Source organism: Glandiceps talaboti, chromosome 14 (assembly GCF_964340395.1).
Source record: "Glandiceps talaboti chromosome 14, keGlaTala1.1, whole genome shotgun sequence".
In the NCBI taxonomy this organism is placed as follows: Eukaryota; Metazoa; Hemichordata; class Enteropneusta; family Spengelidae; genus Glandiceps; species Glandiceps talaboti.
Window position 1 is genome coordinate 11,734,543 of NC_135562.1, and position 18,780 is coordinate 11,753,322.

General features: G+C 37.0%; 2 protein-coding genes across 2 annotated transcripts in view; both read left to right on the forward strand.

Annotated features, from left to right (window-relative positions):
- LOC144445257 (axotactin-like) overlaps positions 1-6,444 on the forward strand; it is a 48,218-nt gene extending 41,774 nt beyond the window's left edge. Inside the window, exons 30-37 of the mRNA XM_078134800.1 lie at positions 1-102; positions 271-432; positions 820-974; positions 1,656-1,724; positions 2,425-2,761; positions 3,299-3,655; positions 4,565-4,646; positions 4,931-6,444. The exon at positions 1-102 is cut by the window's left edge and continues 16 nt beyond it. Of these exons, the coding sequence (XP_077990926.1) occupies positions 1-102; positions 271-432; positions 820-974; positions 1,656-1,724; positions 2,425-2,761; positions 3,299-3,655; positions 4,565-4,646; positions 4,931-4,982 (1,316 nt within the window). The 3' untranslated portion in view covers positions 4,983-6,444. The remainder of the gene's footprint in view (positions 103-270; positions 433-819; positions 975-1,655; positions 1,725-2,424; positions 2,762-3,298; positions 3,656-4,564; positions 4,647-4,930) is intronic.
- A 5,544-nt stretch (positions 6,445-11,988) lies between these two features.
- Positions 11,989-17,410, forward strand: LOC144445258 (uncharacterized). Its single transcript, XM_078134801.1, has 8 exons — positions 11,989-12,343; positions 12,801-12,861; positions 14,057-14,141; positions 15,038-15,245; positions 15,672-15,800; positions 16,417-16,569; positions 16,685-16,843; positions 17,219-17,410. The coding sequence occupies exons 1-8, from the start codon at positions 12,248-12,250 to the stop codon at positions 17,408-17,410; spliced, it is 1,083 nt and encodes a 360-aa protein (XP_077990927.1). The 5' UTR covers positions 11,989-12,247.
- The last annotated feature ends 1,370 nt before the right edge of the window (positions 17,411-18,780 follow it).

An 18,780-nucleotide genomic window follows, 5' to 3' on the forward strand; every position in this document is an offset into this window, starting at 1 on the left:
CATGGTATCCTGGAGAGGCAAGGACAGTATACTTGAATTCCGATGACTATTATCCTCCAGGGAATGCAGAAGCATTGGTTGGTGACAATACAATTGAAACAGGTAGGGTGCCATTTCGAAAGTTACCTAAAAAAGCATGGACTCTATTTAATATAATGCTAGAAGATTCGCTGTTGTTTTTGCGCCACACTCCTGTGTGGTGAAAATGATATCAATGTGACGTCAAAACCACGTCACAGTTTCATGTGTTTGTTTTCTTTCTTTACTCAGTTATTATAGTTTTTATGGTGGTAGTGTTCGTGGTGTTGTTGCTGGCGATCGTCTGCACAATGTACAACATGAATAAAGATGATGAGAAGCAAAAGAAGAAGGCTGGTTACGACTCTATTCCATTGTCAGACATGGAATCTGGCACCCGCAAACCTCAACACGGTAGGAACATACAAAATAAGAAATAATGCTAGCCGTGCAAGATTTCGCCATACTACCATTAGACTACTAATTATATTGTACATGAATCAAATGTTTAAGAATGTGCTTGAAAAAAAATGAAAATGCATTCAAAATTGAATACATGACCTTTTTTGGCGGGAAAAATTACGTCATCGTTAAAGTCTTTTGGCGGGAAAATATGTCATTGCCAAATTATTTTGGCGGTTAAATATAGATGGCTACGATAGTAGTTTTGGCGGGAAAACTACACAGCTCTGATGATGCCATCAACGTAACATTGACGGCATATAGTGAATATTTTAATCTACACAGATGGGTGTTATGCATTTCGGACTATGAATATTTTGTTTGATTATTTTATTTTAGAAATAAATTTCTACTCACCGACTGGTAGAGACCCTGGATATAAACGACACGTAGATGAACCGGTAGAGGAGAAGAAAGTAGTCGTCCCACCACCTAAACCTCCACATATATACAGACCTGACACAGAGGAAGATGATGACGATTTACCTGTAAAGGTAATTTATTAAAATTATAATTACATCTAAAAAATGTCATTTTATTGTTATAGGAAAAGGAATATTTTTTTCTTTCCCATAACATGGCTTCAGAAAATATGGTAGTATGTATGTACTTCCCACACCCCCTATTTTTGTTGTTGTTGTTGTTGTTGTTGTTTTTGTTGTTGTTGTTGTTGTTGTTGTTGTTGTTGTTGAAAAATTGCATCTTATTTGTATAGGACAAAGCAACAGTTAGGCAACATAAACAAATTTCTTTCCGATAACATGACTTCAGAAAATAGCCTAGGGTCGGTCGTAATTTCCTTTTTTTCAAGTTTTTTTTCCTTTTTTTTAAGTTTTGTTTTTAAAATAATGCTTCGACGAAAGACATGATACTCGTTGTTCAGAATATTACTATGATAGTTTAATGAGGTGTAAAGAAGTAAATTAAGACATTTATATGTTAAGTAGACAAACACAATATTTATATGCAGACTACAATGTTATACATTTAGCTTCTAGTCTGAAAAAGACCTGGTTTCTCTGGAATAAGATTTAAAAAATTGACCGAAGATACTTTAATTGGAAAAAAAAACACTTATTCATTTAGCCTTAAAACATTCATGGCATTATAAATATTCTTGAATTTATTAAAAATATATGAAATTTGAATACACGACTTTTTGTTCTGATTTTTAGGAACCGATTACAATTGAGACAGATTCAGAATCAGAGGATGAACCACTTCGTAGACCAATACAAGCTCCAGTAAGTACCAGGAGATGTGTCGACTTTAGTGTTGCATTTGTTGTAAAAATTGATTTACAAATCGTTCATCGATATATTTTCTTTCAAACTCCCTCAATTATTCCATTGTTGTCTCAAAAATGCAATACTGTTTAAGGCATGCCACAGAAGAGAGGAAAATAGTAACTTGAAAAAGCAAAACAAAAAACGAAACAAACAAACATAAACGGTATGGGCCTTGTCATGGGAAAACATGAAAAGAAAGCATTGCCATGTGTTTGCTGTGTGTGTGTGTGTGTGTGTGTGTGTGTGTGTGTGTGTGTGTGTGTGTGCGCGCGCGTGTGTATATGTCTGTCTGTCTCCACATGTATGTATGTATGTATGTATGTATGTATGTATGCATGTATGTATGTATTTATTTACGGACTGATTTATAAGTTCCATATGCATTTCTATGTATGTATGTATGTATGTATGTATGTATGTATGTATGTGTGTGTGTGTGTGTGTGTGTATGTGACGGTGTGTATGTAAAGTTAGAATGCGATCAATATATGTTATCGACTCATGATTCTCTTACAAATGTCTTTTTGAGGACGTGTGAATTGTTTATCAACTGTACTCTTTTGATCCAAACACGCCAATGGTCATTGAGACAAGTTAAAAATGGCGAAAGTTCTTCTGACAACCACCAATAACGATATACAATTTGATTTCATAGGATGAAGAAATGGAATGGGATCCAGTAGCTGACACCACTCTTGTTTCAGACACGCCTAAGCTATCGCCAACAACACCAACAGAAGAACCTGACCCCGAAGATGCCGACACTAGCAAAGACGATGTCAAACAGGAAGTAGAAGAACACCCACCGCCACATGAAGAACCACTTAAAGTTAGTGAACCAGAACTAGAATGGGATGATAACGATATGTCTCCAAATGATGAACTACCACCACATGAAAGACTTGTTTCCTTTGAAGAACCACAAGGAAGCGATGAACCACAACCCATCACTGAAGAGCCGATACTTGTTGCACTAGAAGATCCCGTCACAGGTGATTATGGAATCCCTCCATGCCAGCGAAAAAATCTGAAAGTCAGATGATCGTATTGTGTTGTGTCCCCTCTGCCCCTTTTCTTTACTCTAAAAGTCAATTGAAAGACGTCAGAGAATACTTATGCAAGTGAAATCGAAGATGAATATTATCTATCACTGTATTAGTTAAATTCTTACACTTTTCAGCTTGAAATATTTTCCGACCTGCTGCCGTAAACGACTTTCTTAACAATATTCTCTAGCTTGTTTCTCAGTGCTAATGTGATACACTTAAAAGATTAGCAGATTTTGCCTATCATGCCGTGAAAATTACGTATTCAACGTCATAATACATTATAATATTTCTTTGTAATTTTCTCTTTAGATTTTTACCATCCTGTCATATTTGACAATTATCTGTTCATGTAGTAATGGCGGATAACCTTGAATTGTGAAATACACACACCAACAACAAATCAAATATGGCTTATTCATTTATTTGATTTTCTTTTTGCTTCTTTTTGTGTATCGTCTTTTCTCCCCCGCCCCCCTTTAGAAACAACTCCACTTTTCATCAAAGAAGACGAGGACGAGGATGGAGAACCATCTCCAGTCGTGCAACCCAAAAGTAAGGAAGTGACGTATGAACCTTTAGAGAACGAGCCTGACTCAGCAGATGAAGTAGACCATGGCGTCATACCTACAGCGCCACCACAGAATGACGTTGAACACGTTCCTGAACCTGATGAAGAAATGGTACATGCAGAGGTAGTGGACAGTGAGAGTTTACCTGTGGAGCACACAAGCAAGATAGCTGAGCTTAAAACTCAAGAGGGCGTGCCACACGATGTGAACCTTAATGATGTTAACCACCACATTCCTGCCAAAGAAGAGGATGAGGAACCCACCGAAGGTGACGTTACTTTACAATGTTATGCCATAGATTAATGTTATGGTTGTATTAGATGCATCTGGTTCCTCTATATCACGCCCTCTTGTGATTTGATACTGCATAAAATGTGTGAAGGAATTGATGATGGAGAAACAATCTGTAGCATACATGAACTGTGTATTAATAAACTATATAGTAAACTCTTCTATGAAATTCTTGTCTTCATCATAGACATTGACAAAAAAATGCCTTTCACTCACTGATATAAATAGCATGGTTTATATAGCCAGTCTTGTATTGACAATCAATGAATGTCATTCTAAGTTATTGAGATATATTTTAACCTTACATAAAACTCTCTACCTGTCTTTGACTATGGGGAATCATTATATAAAACATATGTTGTACAAGTATTTTAGGAACACACAGATGTATATCAGAATGTGGGAAGTAGATAATAATAAGTTACACTGAAAAGGAAAAATATAAAAAAAAGTGCTAGTGCTTGAAATAAACATCCTCATAATGTGAGGCCACTCCAGGGACTTTTCCCTGTGAGGCTTACACTATGCTGGTTTACTGATTCTCCGTACACATAGTGTTGTCTAATGTTTGTTTTAGGGTGTTTAGTGCACTGTTTTCACAGTCATCTGAAGGCAATGGGTATTTTGTAACAATATGGCGCCCTACGCCTTAAAAAACCTACTCCCATGAAAAAAAAGCTACTGCCATGGTAAATAAACTACTCCCATGGAAAATAAAACTACTCCCAAGGTAAAAAAAAACAAAACTACTTCTATGTCCTCGTTAAGCTTCCATAATATTCGAATAACGTGGGCCTGTTGGTAGCATAACACTGACCATCACAGTTATTTACTTGTTGTTTGTTTACGAATTTTAAAAAAACTACTCTGTTGTTGACATTAATAGATGGAATGCCAGGTGAACTCGTGGACACTCCAGAAAATCTACAAGATCCATCAACACCACAAAGGAAAAAGAAAAAGAAGAGGTAAGCAAATATTTGTGAAATTGTGTTTCCACAGGACAATTGACATAGATAATATACATGTCAGACGTCCTATGATCAGAGAGCATGCATTACTGGTAACCATGGTGATATTTACCATGATCAAAATTATGCACATAGAATCATGCTTGTGGTGATATTATTCACCATAATACTACTGACATTTGCACTTACTTATTCTATTTGTTCATATTAGGGCCTGAGGCTGTAGTAGTATTTGTGAATTAAAGTTGGCTCTTTTAAAATATTCGTTCTCTCTTTTTCAGGTCAAGTCGTCGTGGTTCATCAACTTCGGGACAAAGTCAAACTTTCTCATGATCGTTTCTCTCTCCCCATCAGTAGAACATGATATCCACAATCTAGCATAGACAGTATCTATTCACTTGCTTATATTTCAAACTAGGACTTAGAAGAAACTTGTATTTTCTCCAGGAACATATCTGTTAGAAAGGAGCTGAGACCCATCCAAGAAATGTTAATTAGAAGGTGGAATTTGACCTCATCGACGCAAAAATATCATGTACCGAAATAACTACAATCAAATGTTAGAATAGCAAATAACAATGATGGACAATTACCTTTTTTCCAAGGAGATGTATTTCTGTGAACCAAACCACAATTACAAAGTTATTTATCCAGACTGCCTTCCTGAAAGTCGCCCCAGTATCATTTTTACACGAACGATTCCCTTGTCATCACTATACGTGTGCTGTATCCTGAGATAATTTTCCACTGGCAAGTGTGTTTTCCCTTCAATAACCTTACTTTATCATGCTGCTGCATGCCGGGTATAAACTGTTACAGACGTAACCATGTTTTTTTGATGTTCCAACCATGTTGAATATTTCTCGCATTCAAATTATTGCATTTTTGTTTTTAGCAAATGTATCCACATGTCTGCAACGTGCATGTTTTGGTGAACTTCTGGTTTCTATTTAGTGTTAATGCTGCCAAAATGGCTGTTTTTGTAATTATGTAGTAGTCTAGACTGTAAGATATGTCGTGTCGTTCCGCCCTCACCGGCCTCCTCTCAGGAGGATGGGTTGACCGACGTATGAGGGCGCACCGTCACGGCGTACCTTAAAGACGAGTAGTAGTCATGAGATATTTAGAAAGTTGTAAGAAATATGTTGACTCCCAGATCTTTCACATTTATGATGTGCTGCTGTTATTGAATCAATTCATTTTTTTGTGTTTTGTCAGAAGCTACTTGTTGTGAATATTATTGCTTCTTAAGTGTTGTACCTGAAATAGAGAGACAAAACATATGCACAGCCTGGACGCCATCTTGGATTCCCAAAATTGTCATGTATCAAAGAATAAGGCTATGTAAATTGTCTTATTGTGAAATGTTTATTTCATAAACTCGAGGGAATTTTAACATGTAATGGCTGACAGTGTCAACCAACTCCCAAAAAATAAAATAAGACCCCAAAACAAATAAAAAAAAATAAAAAGAAAAAGAAACAACAAACAAACAAACAAATTTGGCTGGAGAAATCCAATATGGCTGCCAACTGTAATCACGCCTACAATTTGGAAGGATGGGCGTAGAGGAATACTAGTAGATAGATGTTCGCTGTCGTATTTTGGTGCTTTTTTGAGGTTCGTCTCAGTCTGTGTTTTTCGTGCCTTGAAAGTTTTGAAGATCTCACATTGAAGGAAGTGCAAATCTGATTATTATTAGAAATAGTTGGTGTTATTTTTTGAAAAAGTCCCAAATCTTATATCAAAAATATAAAACCGAGGAATTTCCTATAAAAGTATTGTTAATTTTTTGTCAGATTGAAAACATATATAACTTGTAAATTATATTTTAATAAATAAATAAATAAATAAATATTGAAAGGTTAAATCATATACTTAATGGTTGTCAATGTAAGTTAATATCTATTTGTTGATTCTCTATTTATCTATCTATCTATCTATCTATCTATCTATCTATCTATCTATCTATCTATCTATCTATATATCTATCTATCTATCTATCTATCTATCTATCTATCTATATATCTATCTATCTATCTATCTATCTATCTATTTATCTATCTATCTATCTATCTATCTATCTATCTATCTCTATATGTCTGTCTATCTGTCTGTTCTATCTCTGTCCATCTATTTATCTGGTCTATGATATCTGTATATATATATATATATATATATATATATATAGTATATATATCCATCCATCTATCTACCTATCTATCTATCTCTATGTATGTATGTATGTATGTATGTATGTATGTATGTATGTATGTATGTATGTATGTATGTATGTATGTATGTATGTATGTATGTATGTTCTATCTCTGTCCATCTATTTATCTGTCTATATATATATGTCTATCTATATATATCTATATGTCTATCTAATAATTTGAATATACAATTTACCGATTTAAATATATATATATAATATATATATATATATATATATATATATATATATATATATATATATATATATATATATATATATATATACATATATTGATTTATATATTTGTTAACTACATATCTATTCATTTGTTTATTTGCTCATTTACTCAATTCCTATATTACGAAAACCTTGGCTGGACAACCAAAGAAAAACAAATCATTTGAAAGGTAAACAAAATGTAGGAAAAAGACGAGAATTATATCGATCAATGGAGATGATCAAAGTATTTCGCTGTTATCTGCTTTGAATACTGGGCGAAATGTATCAAATTGCTTTTCGAAGTTTTAAATTTTGCTGCACACATACGTAAATAATTTACATCTTCCCTCAAGGGGGCGGGCTTCAATAAAATGTACATTCAGTCTCTCATTACACCATCTTCCCGCACTTGAGCGAGCTTCGATATACATCACCATTGATCGGTCCCATTACATAATCTTCCCGCAAGGGGTCGGGCTTCCGATACATGTATAAGGTACATCAGTCTCCCATGTCCAAGAGTGGAAACGCAACTTAGAATAATATGGAATTGTTTGGAGTACATGAACGTAATCAGTATTTCGGTATGGACAGTAATTTAAAGGAAGAGATCTTAAAAAAATACTTTTACACGAATCTTGTCAAATTAACCTACAGGTATACGACCAAGCAATATAGTTTAGGGTCGCCTTATGTTGCAGCTAGTACAGAAACTCCCACAACAAATTTTCAAAGAACAACGTCACTCACTGAGGACATGTCGACACTGTGCATGGGAGGAGGATGTTTGCCATCCTTGAATTTCCCCCAAACCTAACAGGCAGATAGGGGGAAGAACACAGTCGGAAAAAAAAAAAAACATTTTTTTTTAATTTTTCTAGATTTGTTGATCCATTTTCTGTTTTTATCTAAATCTACTACATTGGTGAAATATATATATCAATGTCCGAAGTTTGATTATATTTAAACTATTTAGGAATATGTGTAGTTACATACTCTGAATATATTTGGACGGTCTTTTCATTACAATATTAAATACGGCCTTCCACGGACGGCGATGAAATAATTTAATTGATGGTGCGTTGTCCTTTTCCATCACCATACGTCATTATACTGTCAAGCAGTGGATGACGGTGACTTTCACATAAAGAAAATAACTCTACCGCGTTGTGTGATCGCAGTCCAAGTTACCCAGACTCTCGCCGCTGAGGTTCTTCTATACCGGCGCCACCCAGACGCTTGTGGAGGTCTCGTAGGCAGAGCCCCCAGCGGCGAGAGTCCGGATAACAGAGACTAGTTCGATGGTTGAGTGACGATCGCGGTTCGTATAGTACGACATATAATCTAATAGGTATATACAGACCCAAGAGATTACGTTTTTCTTAGATAGATGCAAATGAGATGAGAGGACGTAACCGTAACGTATTTTTTCGTTTAATTTAATTAGCATATATTCTTTTGCCTTTATTTTAGCATATATTATTTTGATGTAATGTCCCGCCATGTCATTTTGGGAGCTCGAACACATGATGGCGGGAAGGTTGAAATAATTAATGTCGATGTATACCCGAACTTGTGTGGTATGCACTGGTGACGGTATTCATTTGCATATTCGTAAATACCTAAAAACGTCATTATTTTGTATTATGGCCATCCTTGAATAGAATATTAGCCCACAAGTGCCTGTGCGTCAAAAGGTTGATTTTTCGATGTACACTGATGGTAGAGGAATGGTAACATATATTCGTTAATTTATACAATTCCCAGAAGAATTAGGTTACAAAATAACGCTGAAGGGTCTAAAACGAGATTCACTTTGCATTATTTTCGATTTTGCTTGATCTAAAATCTGACCCACTGTCCTTTACTAAATAAATCATAAGTCATTAATAGCCACAAAAAGTTGCATCCTAGGGAAAATGTATTTAACTTTCAGTTGTTAGGAAACTGTGATGGTCTAAAATAAGGTATTAATTTTTGGTCAAAGTGGGTCTAAAATTGGGCCTGGGGTTTGCAGCACTGGCCATACACCGACCCCTACCAGAGCTGGCTGGTACCACCCCGGGGCTTACAACAATTTGTAATGGTTCATGGGTCCATTCCCTTGATCTGATACATCAGAAGCTATTGACATCCAGTCATGCCAGCTACAATCAGCAGCACTATTAAATAATGTATGTGACGTTTTTATGTGTGGGCAACTGTGATTTCTTTGTTTGATGTAGACATGGTACTTGTTAATCGCAACCACCACGACTATAAATGACAGTTGTATCACAGAAGAAAAAGTAGCCCTGGCTTGCGAGGATAGGTTTCAAAAGCTAAGAATTTAAAAAAAGCGACGGTTATCTAATTTTAATTAATAGTTTTACGATAGGATTAGAATGCATGCACTCTGCACTCACATAAACTATTCTATTGTATGTGTTACCAAAACGCCCCCCCCCCTCGTGAGCACGATTAGTGTACATACATGTACCATGCCTCACAGGATGTGGTCCGTATATGACATTTACATTCTGATATTGTGGCATTCCAACGCTTTTCAAGCTTTTGTTTATTCCCCTATTCACTGACGTAACGCTGAGACTGTAAGATACGTCCTGTAGTTCAGCCCTATCAGGCAATGATAGTGTGACACGAATGTCTGTATCTTACACACTACGGCGCTAGCGCTATCCGTGACAAGCACAAATTGAGAGAAATTTCACGTCTATTTTAAGCTTGCGAACACAGAGGTACGACTTTTCAAATTGTGAATTACTCTTCTCAAATGATTTCGTCCCCACATTTAGCGCGCCCCCAACGCCTGACCCGGACATGTATCGTATTACAGAGTCTGATAGCCAAAACAGTGGAAATAATATTGAGATTAAACTTAAAGTTATTTTATTTTTCAGTGATAATCGGATAAACTTTGATAAACACTACACTGAAAGATTTTCACTGTTGATGTTGCTTCCGCTACGATAGCGAGTTATGACACAAGTTTTTAAGTCTATATGTAAACTCACTGTAGGTTGGCGTCAGGTCGGCCATCAGCCCAAAAGTGAACGTGGCATTATTACGTCACAGCTAACGTCTGTTCTAGACTACATGAAAACAAGAATCGTGTTCAGTTTCAAGCGACAAATATCTTCCAAATTACTGCACATGAAATGACCAGAATAGTATGCAGGTACGTATGATGTTCACATGTGTGTAATCTCAAAATGTCGTCACAAGCAGGCAAGCAATTTATTTACCATTTAGCTGTATCGATATTACGAGTTCCTATCTACTGCACCAACCCTGTTATAATACGCATAGCCTGTTTACTGCTGTGTTGAGATACATCGATCGTTAGCTGGTCTAGGAGCATTCTCGTAAACCAGAGCAATCCGAATTCATTCTATTCCCTTTTTGTTATTGCTTCAACGACGTTGTCTTAGACCGTGCTGGTGCCGTAAAAGAGGCTATAGTCAAGTTTACGACTATAGCAGGTACAACATACATGACCATATAGACCCAACACACGACACTAGCACTGTGTGTAGTGCGTTTTGGGCCGTGCTGGTGCCGTAAAAGAGGCTGTGGTTTACGACGATGGTCGAGAAGGTACAACCAGCTATACGATGTATCTCAACAACGTAACGCAGTACACAGACTATATATTACGCAACAAATACTAAAATCTTACAACTGAGGTCTTATTTCACGTCGCAGTTTTCATCTACTCACAGAAACAAGCAACAGGGATTCATAACAAAAATACACTAGCAAAAACAAATTCAAATAAGAATTTTTTTTTTTAAATTTAGACTTCTTTTAAAAGTAAGCATATTCAAGATCTGGCATTGATTTTTTTATTTATATATTTGTTTCCGACCTTCGTTATCGTTTGTAGCGGAGACAAAATAAGAGGGATTATAATGATGGTGAGCGTCTGTCGAATCTTAATCTTCGAGGGTTTTTTTATTTTAAAAAATGAGTAGTATACTCCGAAAAAGAAAATCTCTAAACCTAATTGATAAGTTTAACAAATCAACACCTTTTTAGCAATCTGAGACAATCCCCAAAACATAAAAGTACATTATTCATATTCGTCACGTAGGTTTTCCCTGAACATTTTTAGTCTACGACTCAGACGGTAATAGTCGCTTACTACTAGTCAATCTTGGGCTACCTGGACCTAGCTAATAGGGAACTTGCAATCCAGACTGAGCATACTCAGACGCAAAGGACTATGGGATTTTCTGTGGTTATCGTAATACCTAATCTGAAGCTACCGATAAAGTAAACCTCCCACAATGGTCAGGGAGACTATGAATTGATCATTTGTGGCTAAAAACAATGTAACATTATTCTTTACAATACTATTTGATTAGTATGTATTATCACATTTCCCATGATACATCATTCAACATGGCGGGTTTGCAAGTTCCCTATTAACACGATAAAGCTTACTTTCTTTCACTTTGAAATATTAATATTTTTTTTACGTTTACAAAAACGTATTGAATCATGTCCTGATAACTGTGACATGGCTAGCTCTCACTTGGCGTTTACATGTATAAAAATGGCATATAATATGGTGTACTTCTGTGGTATAATTTATTGGTCCATAATATATTTTTAGAAAAACACACACACCATAGTTCTTCTGATATGCTCAAAGTCAGCCTGGTCTTTACCGTCTATCTTCCTGTCAACCTTGGATTTTTTTTAAAAATCGAGTTTCAGTCAACATTATTAATTATCTCAACGGACGTGCCGCAAAAATGGGGCACCAGTTCGAGGTGGTGCCACCTTATTCACTTTGATAACTTAGCAACTGTAAAATGTGTGTCTGTTGTTGACCTTTGACCTTCTGAATAAACATGGTGACGTATTATGTCAGTAATACGCGTTTAGGGAAGCTTGGAATGGCAGCCGCTAGCCTTCGCGTTTTGTGAGCTTTCACAGTCATTATCATGTTTGCTTTTAGGAATTAGCCTCACGGTGCGTATTTGAACGTGCAGGCCCCAAACAAGAACCGTATTGTCAGACACAGAATACTTATCAAGCGGAGGTAAACAGTCGTGGTCGACATCTTGACAGTACAGGTGGTGGCAGTACTGATATTGATAACGGAATACAGTTACTGTTACCTTGGTCGAAAACGTACAATGGTTCCTGTATAATGCACCGTATGAAGACCAAGCTGTATTACGCGATTGTTTTATTCATCGTCGTCTATATCCTCTACAAAATCTTGCAGTTTACTGATGTATTGAAGGTAAGTATACTCCGAAACCTTGCAGGTCATCATGGGTCAGCAAATTACATTTAGGTAGCTAGCTCGCGAGGGGGCGTCTGTCAACATGCTGGCCTGTGGTCTATGGGTCTGTTTCAATACGATGTACTCTTGCGTTGGTATTAGTCCATCGTGTGACAAAACAACCAAAAAATAACTGTGATAAAGGTTACCAAATATTTGGACCATGAGAGATGTCGATTCAGAAAGTTTTTTAACTTGTGAAGGAAGGAGTTGCGTATAATGTTGGGACTCGTATCGATTTGCTGTCGGTATTGGAACGACCCCGGTCTCAATTTGAATTCGAGTGATTGAATATAATAGCATTGGAAAGGTCGGAGGGGCATGGGAACGTTCCAAATTACAATTTAGTTTTAATCTTAGTTGTGGAACGTGTAGGAGTGTACATGTGTCATTTATACTCAATAATATTTTACAGAGTGGAGTTCGAATGACACAATTAGAAGAGGATCCACCTCGCCACAATATTCTACTCGTCGGTAAGTATGCACCCAGAGTCGCGAGGCTCCTACATTAATGTGACGTACATGTCATTTTGGCACGTTGATTAGGATATGGGAGAGGTGTAGGCCTAAATCGAAGCTCGCCCCCTTGCGGTTGGAAGATCATGATTAGATGGCTACACCTAGGATCTAGGAGCCCTACGTACAGCAGCCCATATATTGAATTGTTGACGAATCCTATATAAACCCAAAATAATTGTGACAACTTTTGGCTGGTGCTCGTCACCTAAGATTTTATGAAAAATCCTTGAGAATTCACCACTCGCCTGTGAATAAGTTACCGATGATATGTTGCCCCGAGCCCATAGCAACAAATAGATATTAAACTATTTCTGTGGTGAGTCGCTCGCCCATTCATCGTGTTCAACATTTCGCGCATATAATAGTCTTATCGGCATTTCAAAAATACAAAAATGTAACAGTAGTCAATAATCGTGGGTTGCATATTAGATAATGTGACGTCACCGCCACGATGGTGTACCTACTTGAACCTTCGCGTTTCTGATAATTTTATAATAGTTTATTTCTTTCCTCCAACGGAACCAGTGTCCATACTGTACTGTATTAAAATACGTTCGTGTTTGTGCTGGCGTATGGAATTTGGGTTGGTCTGTAGAATAAGTGTGAATGTTATAACATATATCGTGTAGGCTTTTACGTAGTTTTATACGAGTATAAAAGGCATTTTATGTGAATAAAGGTGTGTGTGTACCGTAGGATACCATCGTACCGGGTACCGTGACCTCACACGTAAAGTGTGTAGGCCAATATATTTTTTTTATCACGGTGAAGGCCACAGAATGATGATGTCAGCCTATTGTACATAGAAACGATTATAGAACAGTCGACGTCATGCAACAAGCCTACATGATAAAAGCCTTATTGATAAAACATTTTGGGCGTATAATTCATACTATACAACCGATCCTCGGCGCAAAAGGGACTGTGATGAGATTTAACGTGATTTAACGTGATTACCAGGGTTGTAAATTAACCATGGCAAGACAGGGAAGAGAGAGCCTCAAAAGGCTCATATAATCCCTTGTATGTAGGGATGTAATGATTCATTTCGTAAAGTTTTCGATATAAGGAGGAAACATGACAAATAATCACCGATGTGCATGCGCAGTAATAGCTATTGTCATAATATATTGGTATATTTTTGTTCTAGGTGTTGGAAATATTGGAGTACGTCACTTCCAATCACTTCTGAAGTTGAAAGGCGCCGTCGACATCACCATAGTTGACCCCTACGGGTTAGTAGGATCTGGGTTATAATTGATAAGATATTTCTTATTCTTTGTAAAACATGTATTCCATTAAACATCGTCGTAAAACACAACCTCTTTTACAACATACACCGTCCAAGAGGCATCGCTATTTTCGATGTATCATCCCGGAAGAAAAATAAGCTCTGCTTTGCGAAAATATCAAGGGAAAGAACAAAATCAGATTTCCAACACAAGAGTTTCCTAATATCATTATCAAGCGAAGTTTATTAAAATCCGGCGTAGAGGGCGATCGAATTTGCCCTATTTCATATACAACGTACGGTATGGTACAATTTGCCGTCACTCGAGTTATCCACCCTGTAGACATTTTCGAAAGAAGAGTTACAAGAGGGCGCCCCATATGAAGAACAATGGGGGCAATGCATCACATGACATAACATAAAGCAGTCCACAAAATGGTGCCAAAATAACCCTGTGAGTTTCTATACACGATGTGGTCTGAAATATTGGTAGAATACTTTCATTGAGAATACGTACAACATCTTTGCAGTGAACCACTATAAATTTTCTGATTTTGTTCAAGGGCGGCTATACTACCTGATTACATATACCCCGGCGAATATCATAGTCCTCACTTCTAGTCAAAAACTCATTCTGAATAGCTCCCCTAGTGGCCAAACTATATATTCCTTTGTCTTTTTTATATTCCGAATATACAGAGTAAAATTTATATTTACTTATCTAATAATAATTTCAATGTTTTTCAAGTCATGTACTATTTTTTTCCGCATCAAACTATACTCAATCTTCCCGGAGTTTTCATATTCACATCCTTGCAACTCTACCACAAAGAGTCGCACGAGGGCGCTAGATAGTATTGTCTCCAGTTCTCTTCCATGTTTTTTTTTAATTCTCACCAGGCCAGCATTGCAACGAGCCATGAAAATGTACGAGAGTGAGACGTCGAAAAATAGACAATCTCGAGTGAATTTTCTCGAAACTTTGAATGTGGTTTCCATGGGAACACAATTTGATGTTGGCATCATAGCAACAGCGGCAGATGTTCGTCGAATGGTAGTCGAGGATGTGTTGATTTGTTGCAAACTAAGATATCTTATTTTGGAGAAGGTAAGTAAATGAGCAAATAGCCTGTTTATGTTATAAGTGCAAAATGAACACACTATGATTAAATATAATTACTAGAAATTCGAATGTAAATACTTTTAATATTTATTAGGCACTTACCTGTCTCCTATACTATTTAAGCATTATCCCTTCCAGCTCTCTCTTTCCACTCTAATACCGCCTCTCTCTCTCTCTCTCTCTCTCTCTCTCTCTCTCTCTCTCTCTCTCTCTCTCTCTCTCTCTCTCTCTCTCTCTCTCTCTCTCTCTCTCTCTCTCTCTCTCTCTCTCTCTCTCTCCTTCTCGTCTCGTCTCGTCTCGTCTTGCGTTGCGTTGCGTTGCCTTGTCTTGTCTTGCGTTGCGTTGTTAAAACGACACATATAAGAAAGGACCAGTAAAATATTCTTTTTTTCTTAAAATTTACAAAATCAGGTACTTTTCCAAACATCAGAAGACCATAAAGAAGTCAGTAAACTCCTTCAGAAATATGACGTCACAACTTATGTAAACTCTCAGTGGAGTACTTTTCCACTTGGTAAATATCTGAAAAAGAAGTTCAAGGTAAGATTAAACTCAAACCACCATAATATTGATCACTGGCAGCAACAGTGACGACGAATCAAGCTGCAGTATAAATGATTCGCTCGTAATATTTATGTCGTGAAACGTACACTATATATGTGTGGAATATTATATTTTTAAATTGAAAAGTAAGAACTCTAAGTGTTACCATGGTGATGACCTATGTTGAATTGAGGAGCTGCTACCATAAGACCTTTTGTCATAAGCTTAGTAGACTTATAGTGTGCTGCAGTTCGAAAAAAGAGAAACTAATTTTGTAACTTATCATGCCAAGTTTAAAGTGGCCATATGGATGAGGTTTGTATATATACCTTGAAATGATAATTTATAAAACAATCTTGTCATGGCTTCCTACTTCAAAAATCAATGTGAAACAACATATGCCAATTTCTTGTATGTAACTCAATACATTGCAACAGATTGATATTATATGTAAATTGTTTGTTATTGTACGTACAATAACAAGATTTTTATTTATACCTTTTTTTGCAATGGATTGAGTTCCAAATAAGGACTTGACATGCGTTCACGTTGATTTTTAAAGTAGGAAGCCATAATAATCTTCATCCATATTTGAATATTCCATTCTCTACAGCCACCAGTAAATATGTTGATACAGGGAAATGATTGGGGTTTGTGCTGCAATTCCATTCATTTTCTGACACTAAGTTCATTTCTAAACGACGGAGCAGACATTTCTATTGATGGGACATCCTTGTTGCCAGGATACCGGCCGTCAAAACGACAGGTAGGTCGCCATTTTGATTTCACACATTTATTAACGTTTCCAAACTTAATGACGCATTATTCTTCATAAACGCAAACGATTTCGTTGAAAGTTAAGCTTCCGTTATGTTTTTCAGGGGTTCGTAGAGATCTTTGGTGAACTTATTGGTAAATTTAGATTTTCACACGGAGAAGCTAGTGTTCGTATGGAAAGTGGACGAGACGAAAACTTGTCAAAGGGGAGAGTCTTCATCGTTTGGAATGACGATGGGGAAATAACGTGGACTGAAAAAACGGTAAGTATATATTTGCGAAGACAGAACAGTATTTTTTTTCATTGAAGATGATATCTAGCTGATTTGGTTTTCGTACCATGAGGTCGTGTATTCATTCAACTTCTTGCTATGCCGTAACGCAGGCATGAGTCATTTTTTGTGAGGGGGGAGGGGCAATATTTGCTAGAATAGACAAATAGGTTGAGGGCAGCAAAGAGAACACCTGATGTGTTCATAAATCAACAATCATATTTCTATATAATCGCACGATCCATTTTTAGTAACCCTAGGTTATCATGTAGCTGCCACCATAGACCCTACTCGTGTAGTGTAGGGGCTATGCTTCCTTCCACTGTGTTCAAATGACAATGTTGATACCCTTCATATTTCCTGCAGGGTATTTTACAGGGGACTTTCAAGAGTGCAAAGAATGCCAAAACTTACTCTGAAAGCAAGACATTTCCACTGCCAATGGTCAGCTCATGGACACACGAAATGGTAAGTGGCAAGGATGGCGGAGATATTATATGTGTAATCTTAGCCGCTGCTTTGTATCGGTTACCCAATCTCTCGCCGTTGAGGGCATAACCCCAGAGCGACGGGGTAAAGTCATGTATATATGTATTAACGAGTGGTACGAGTATTGACCCACACAGTAGCAATACTATAGTGTACAAGGATAGAGCAATCATCATACTGATCGTGAACTTAACAGGTTCTCAACTTGTTGGTTCTCCTCATCACTTATCTCTCGTGTAAAGCGAATGAGTGAGGTTGAAGAGCGCCCACACAACGACGAATCGTCCAGTCGTATATCCCATATAGTGTTAGCCACAGCAGCATAACTCCGGGGAGGGGGGGGGGGGGTGTTGTACTCCAATAGGAAAGTGAACGAGAATGCATGTGCTGCCTATTATGTTATTTTTTCACAACGGCCGAACAAACCCTATTCATGGTTCTGCAGTAAAATTTTAGTGGTTGGTCCTTTTATGTCGAAAACCAAAACCAAATCGTAGATGTTTGGAACCAGTCTAGAACACCCTCACCCCCACCACAGATGAAACAAGTGAACTGTACATAGTCAGAATAGCAACCCATGTTGTATGCTATGTGTGTATGTATGCTTATGGTATAAATGTGTATGGATACTAAGTGGTCTTTACTAACATCTCGTGTATGTTTTGTGTACGGACAAAAATATTTTGATGTTTGAGCTTGTTACAATTCTAAGAAAACTATAATATAATATTTTTTTGGTGGAATTTTACAGTGACAGATAACAAATAGGAGATTCGAGTAAATCTCTTATGTAAAGCTGTGTCATTTTGTGTTTGTTTATTTTTTATGTTTATCATCTGGCAATAATTTCAATAATAATAATATTGTTATTAATAATATTGCTCTTAGATAAGCCATAGTTTTGAGTCTCATACGGTAAAACATAAGCTGATTTCAAAAATCTATCTAGTAGTTAACCGTCTATCTGGGGGCTAATGACGTCACTTCTTTTTTCTAGGTGACACAACTTTTAACAAGAGGAGTGTGTGATTTACCACTTTACGAAGATATGTTTGAGATGTCCATTCAACTGAACGAAGTATTTCTGTCTCATCTTTTAAGAGCCGGGAACGAGGATGCGCGCGAAGGCGTCTGTCCTATTACATAATTTATTCATCAAATGAAAGTGCACAAACTTGCATACCATTTAACAAAAGTCTGTTGATACACGACAGTTTCCATGGTTACAATAATGAAATGATGGTATTCTTCATACCGTACATGTGCTGTAAAACTAAAGCACTTAACTGCTTGCCAGCGCCGACACAAAAGTCCAACCAGTCCTCGTTAACCTCTGGGGGGAGAATATGTCGTCAAAATGCCAGTATGTATATCTGGTACATTTACGAAATCCCTTTGCATTGCGGCGAGTAGGTTTGAGACATGGTCATTCAGTTAGG

Excerpts from the sequence above, each read along its gene's own strand:
- LOC144445258 (XM_078134801.1), top strand. The coding sequence starts at position 12,248 with ATGCACCGTATGAAGACCAAGCTGTATTACGCGATTGTTTTATTCATC. Across the intron at positions 15,246-15,671 it reads GATATCTTATTTTGGAGAAG|GTACTTTTCCAAACATCAGA; the intron begins GTAAGTAAATGA and ends TTACAAAATCAG. Across the intron at positions 16,844-17,218 it reads TAACGTGGACTGAAAAAACG|GGTATTTTACAGGGGACTTT; the intron begins GTAAGTATATAT and ends TATTTCCTGCAG.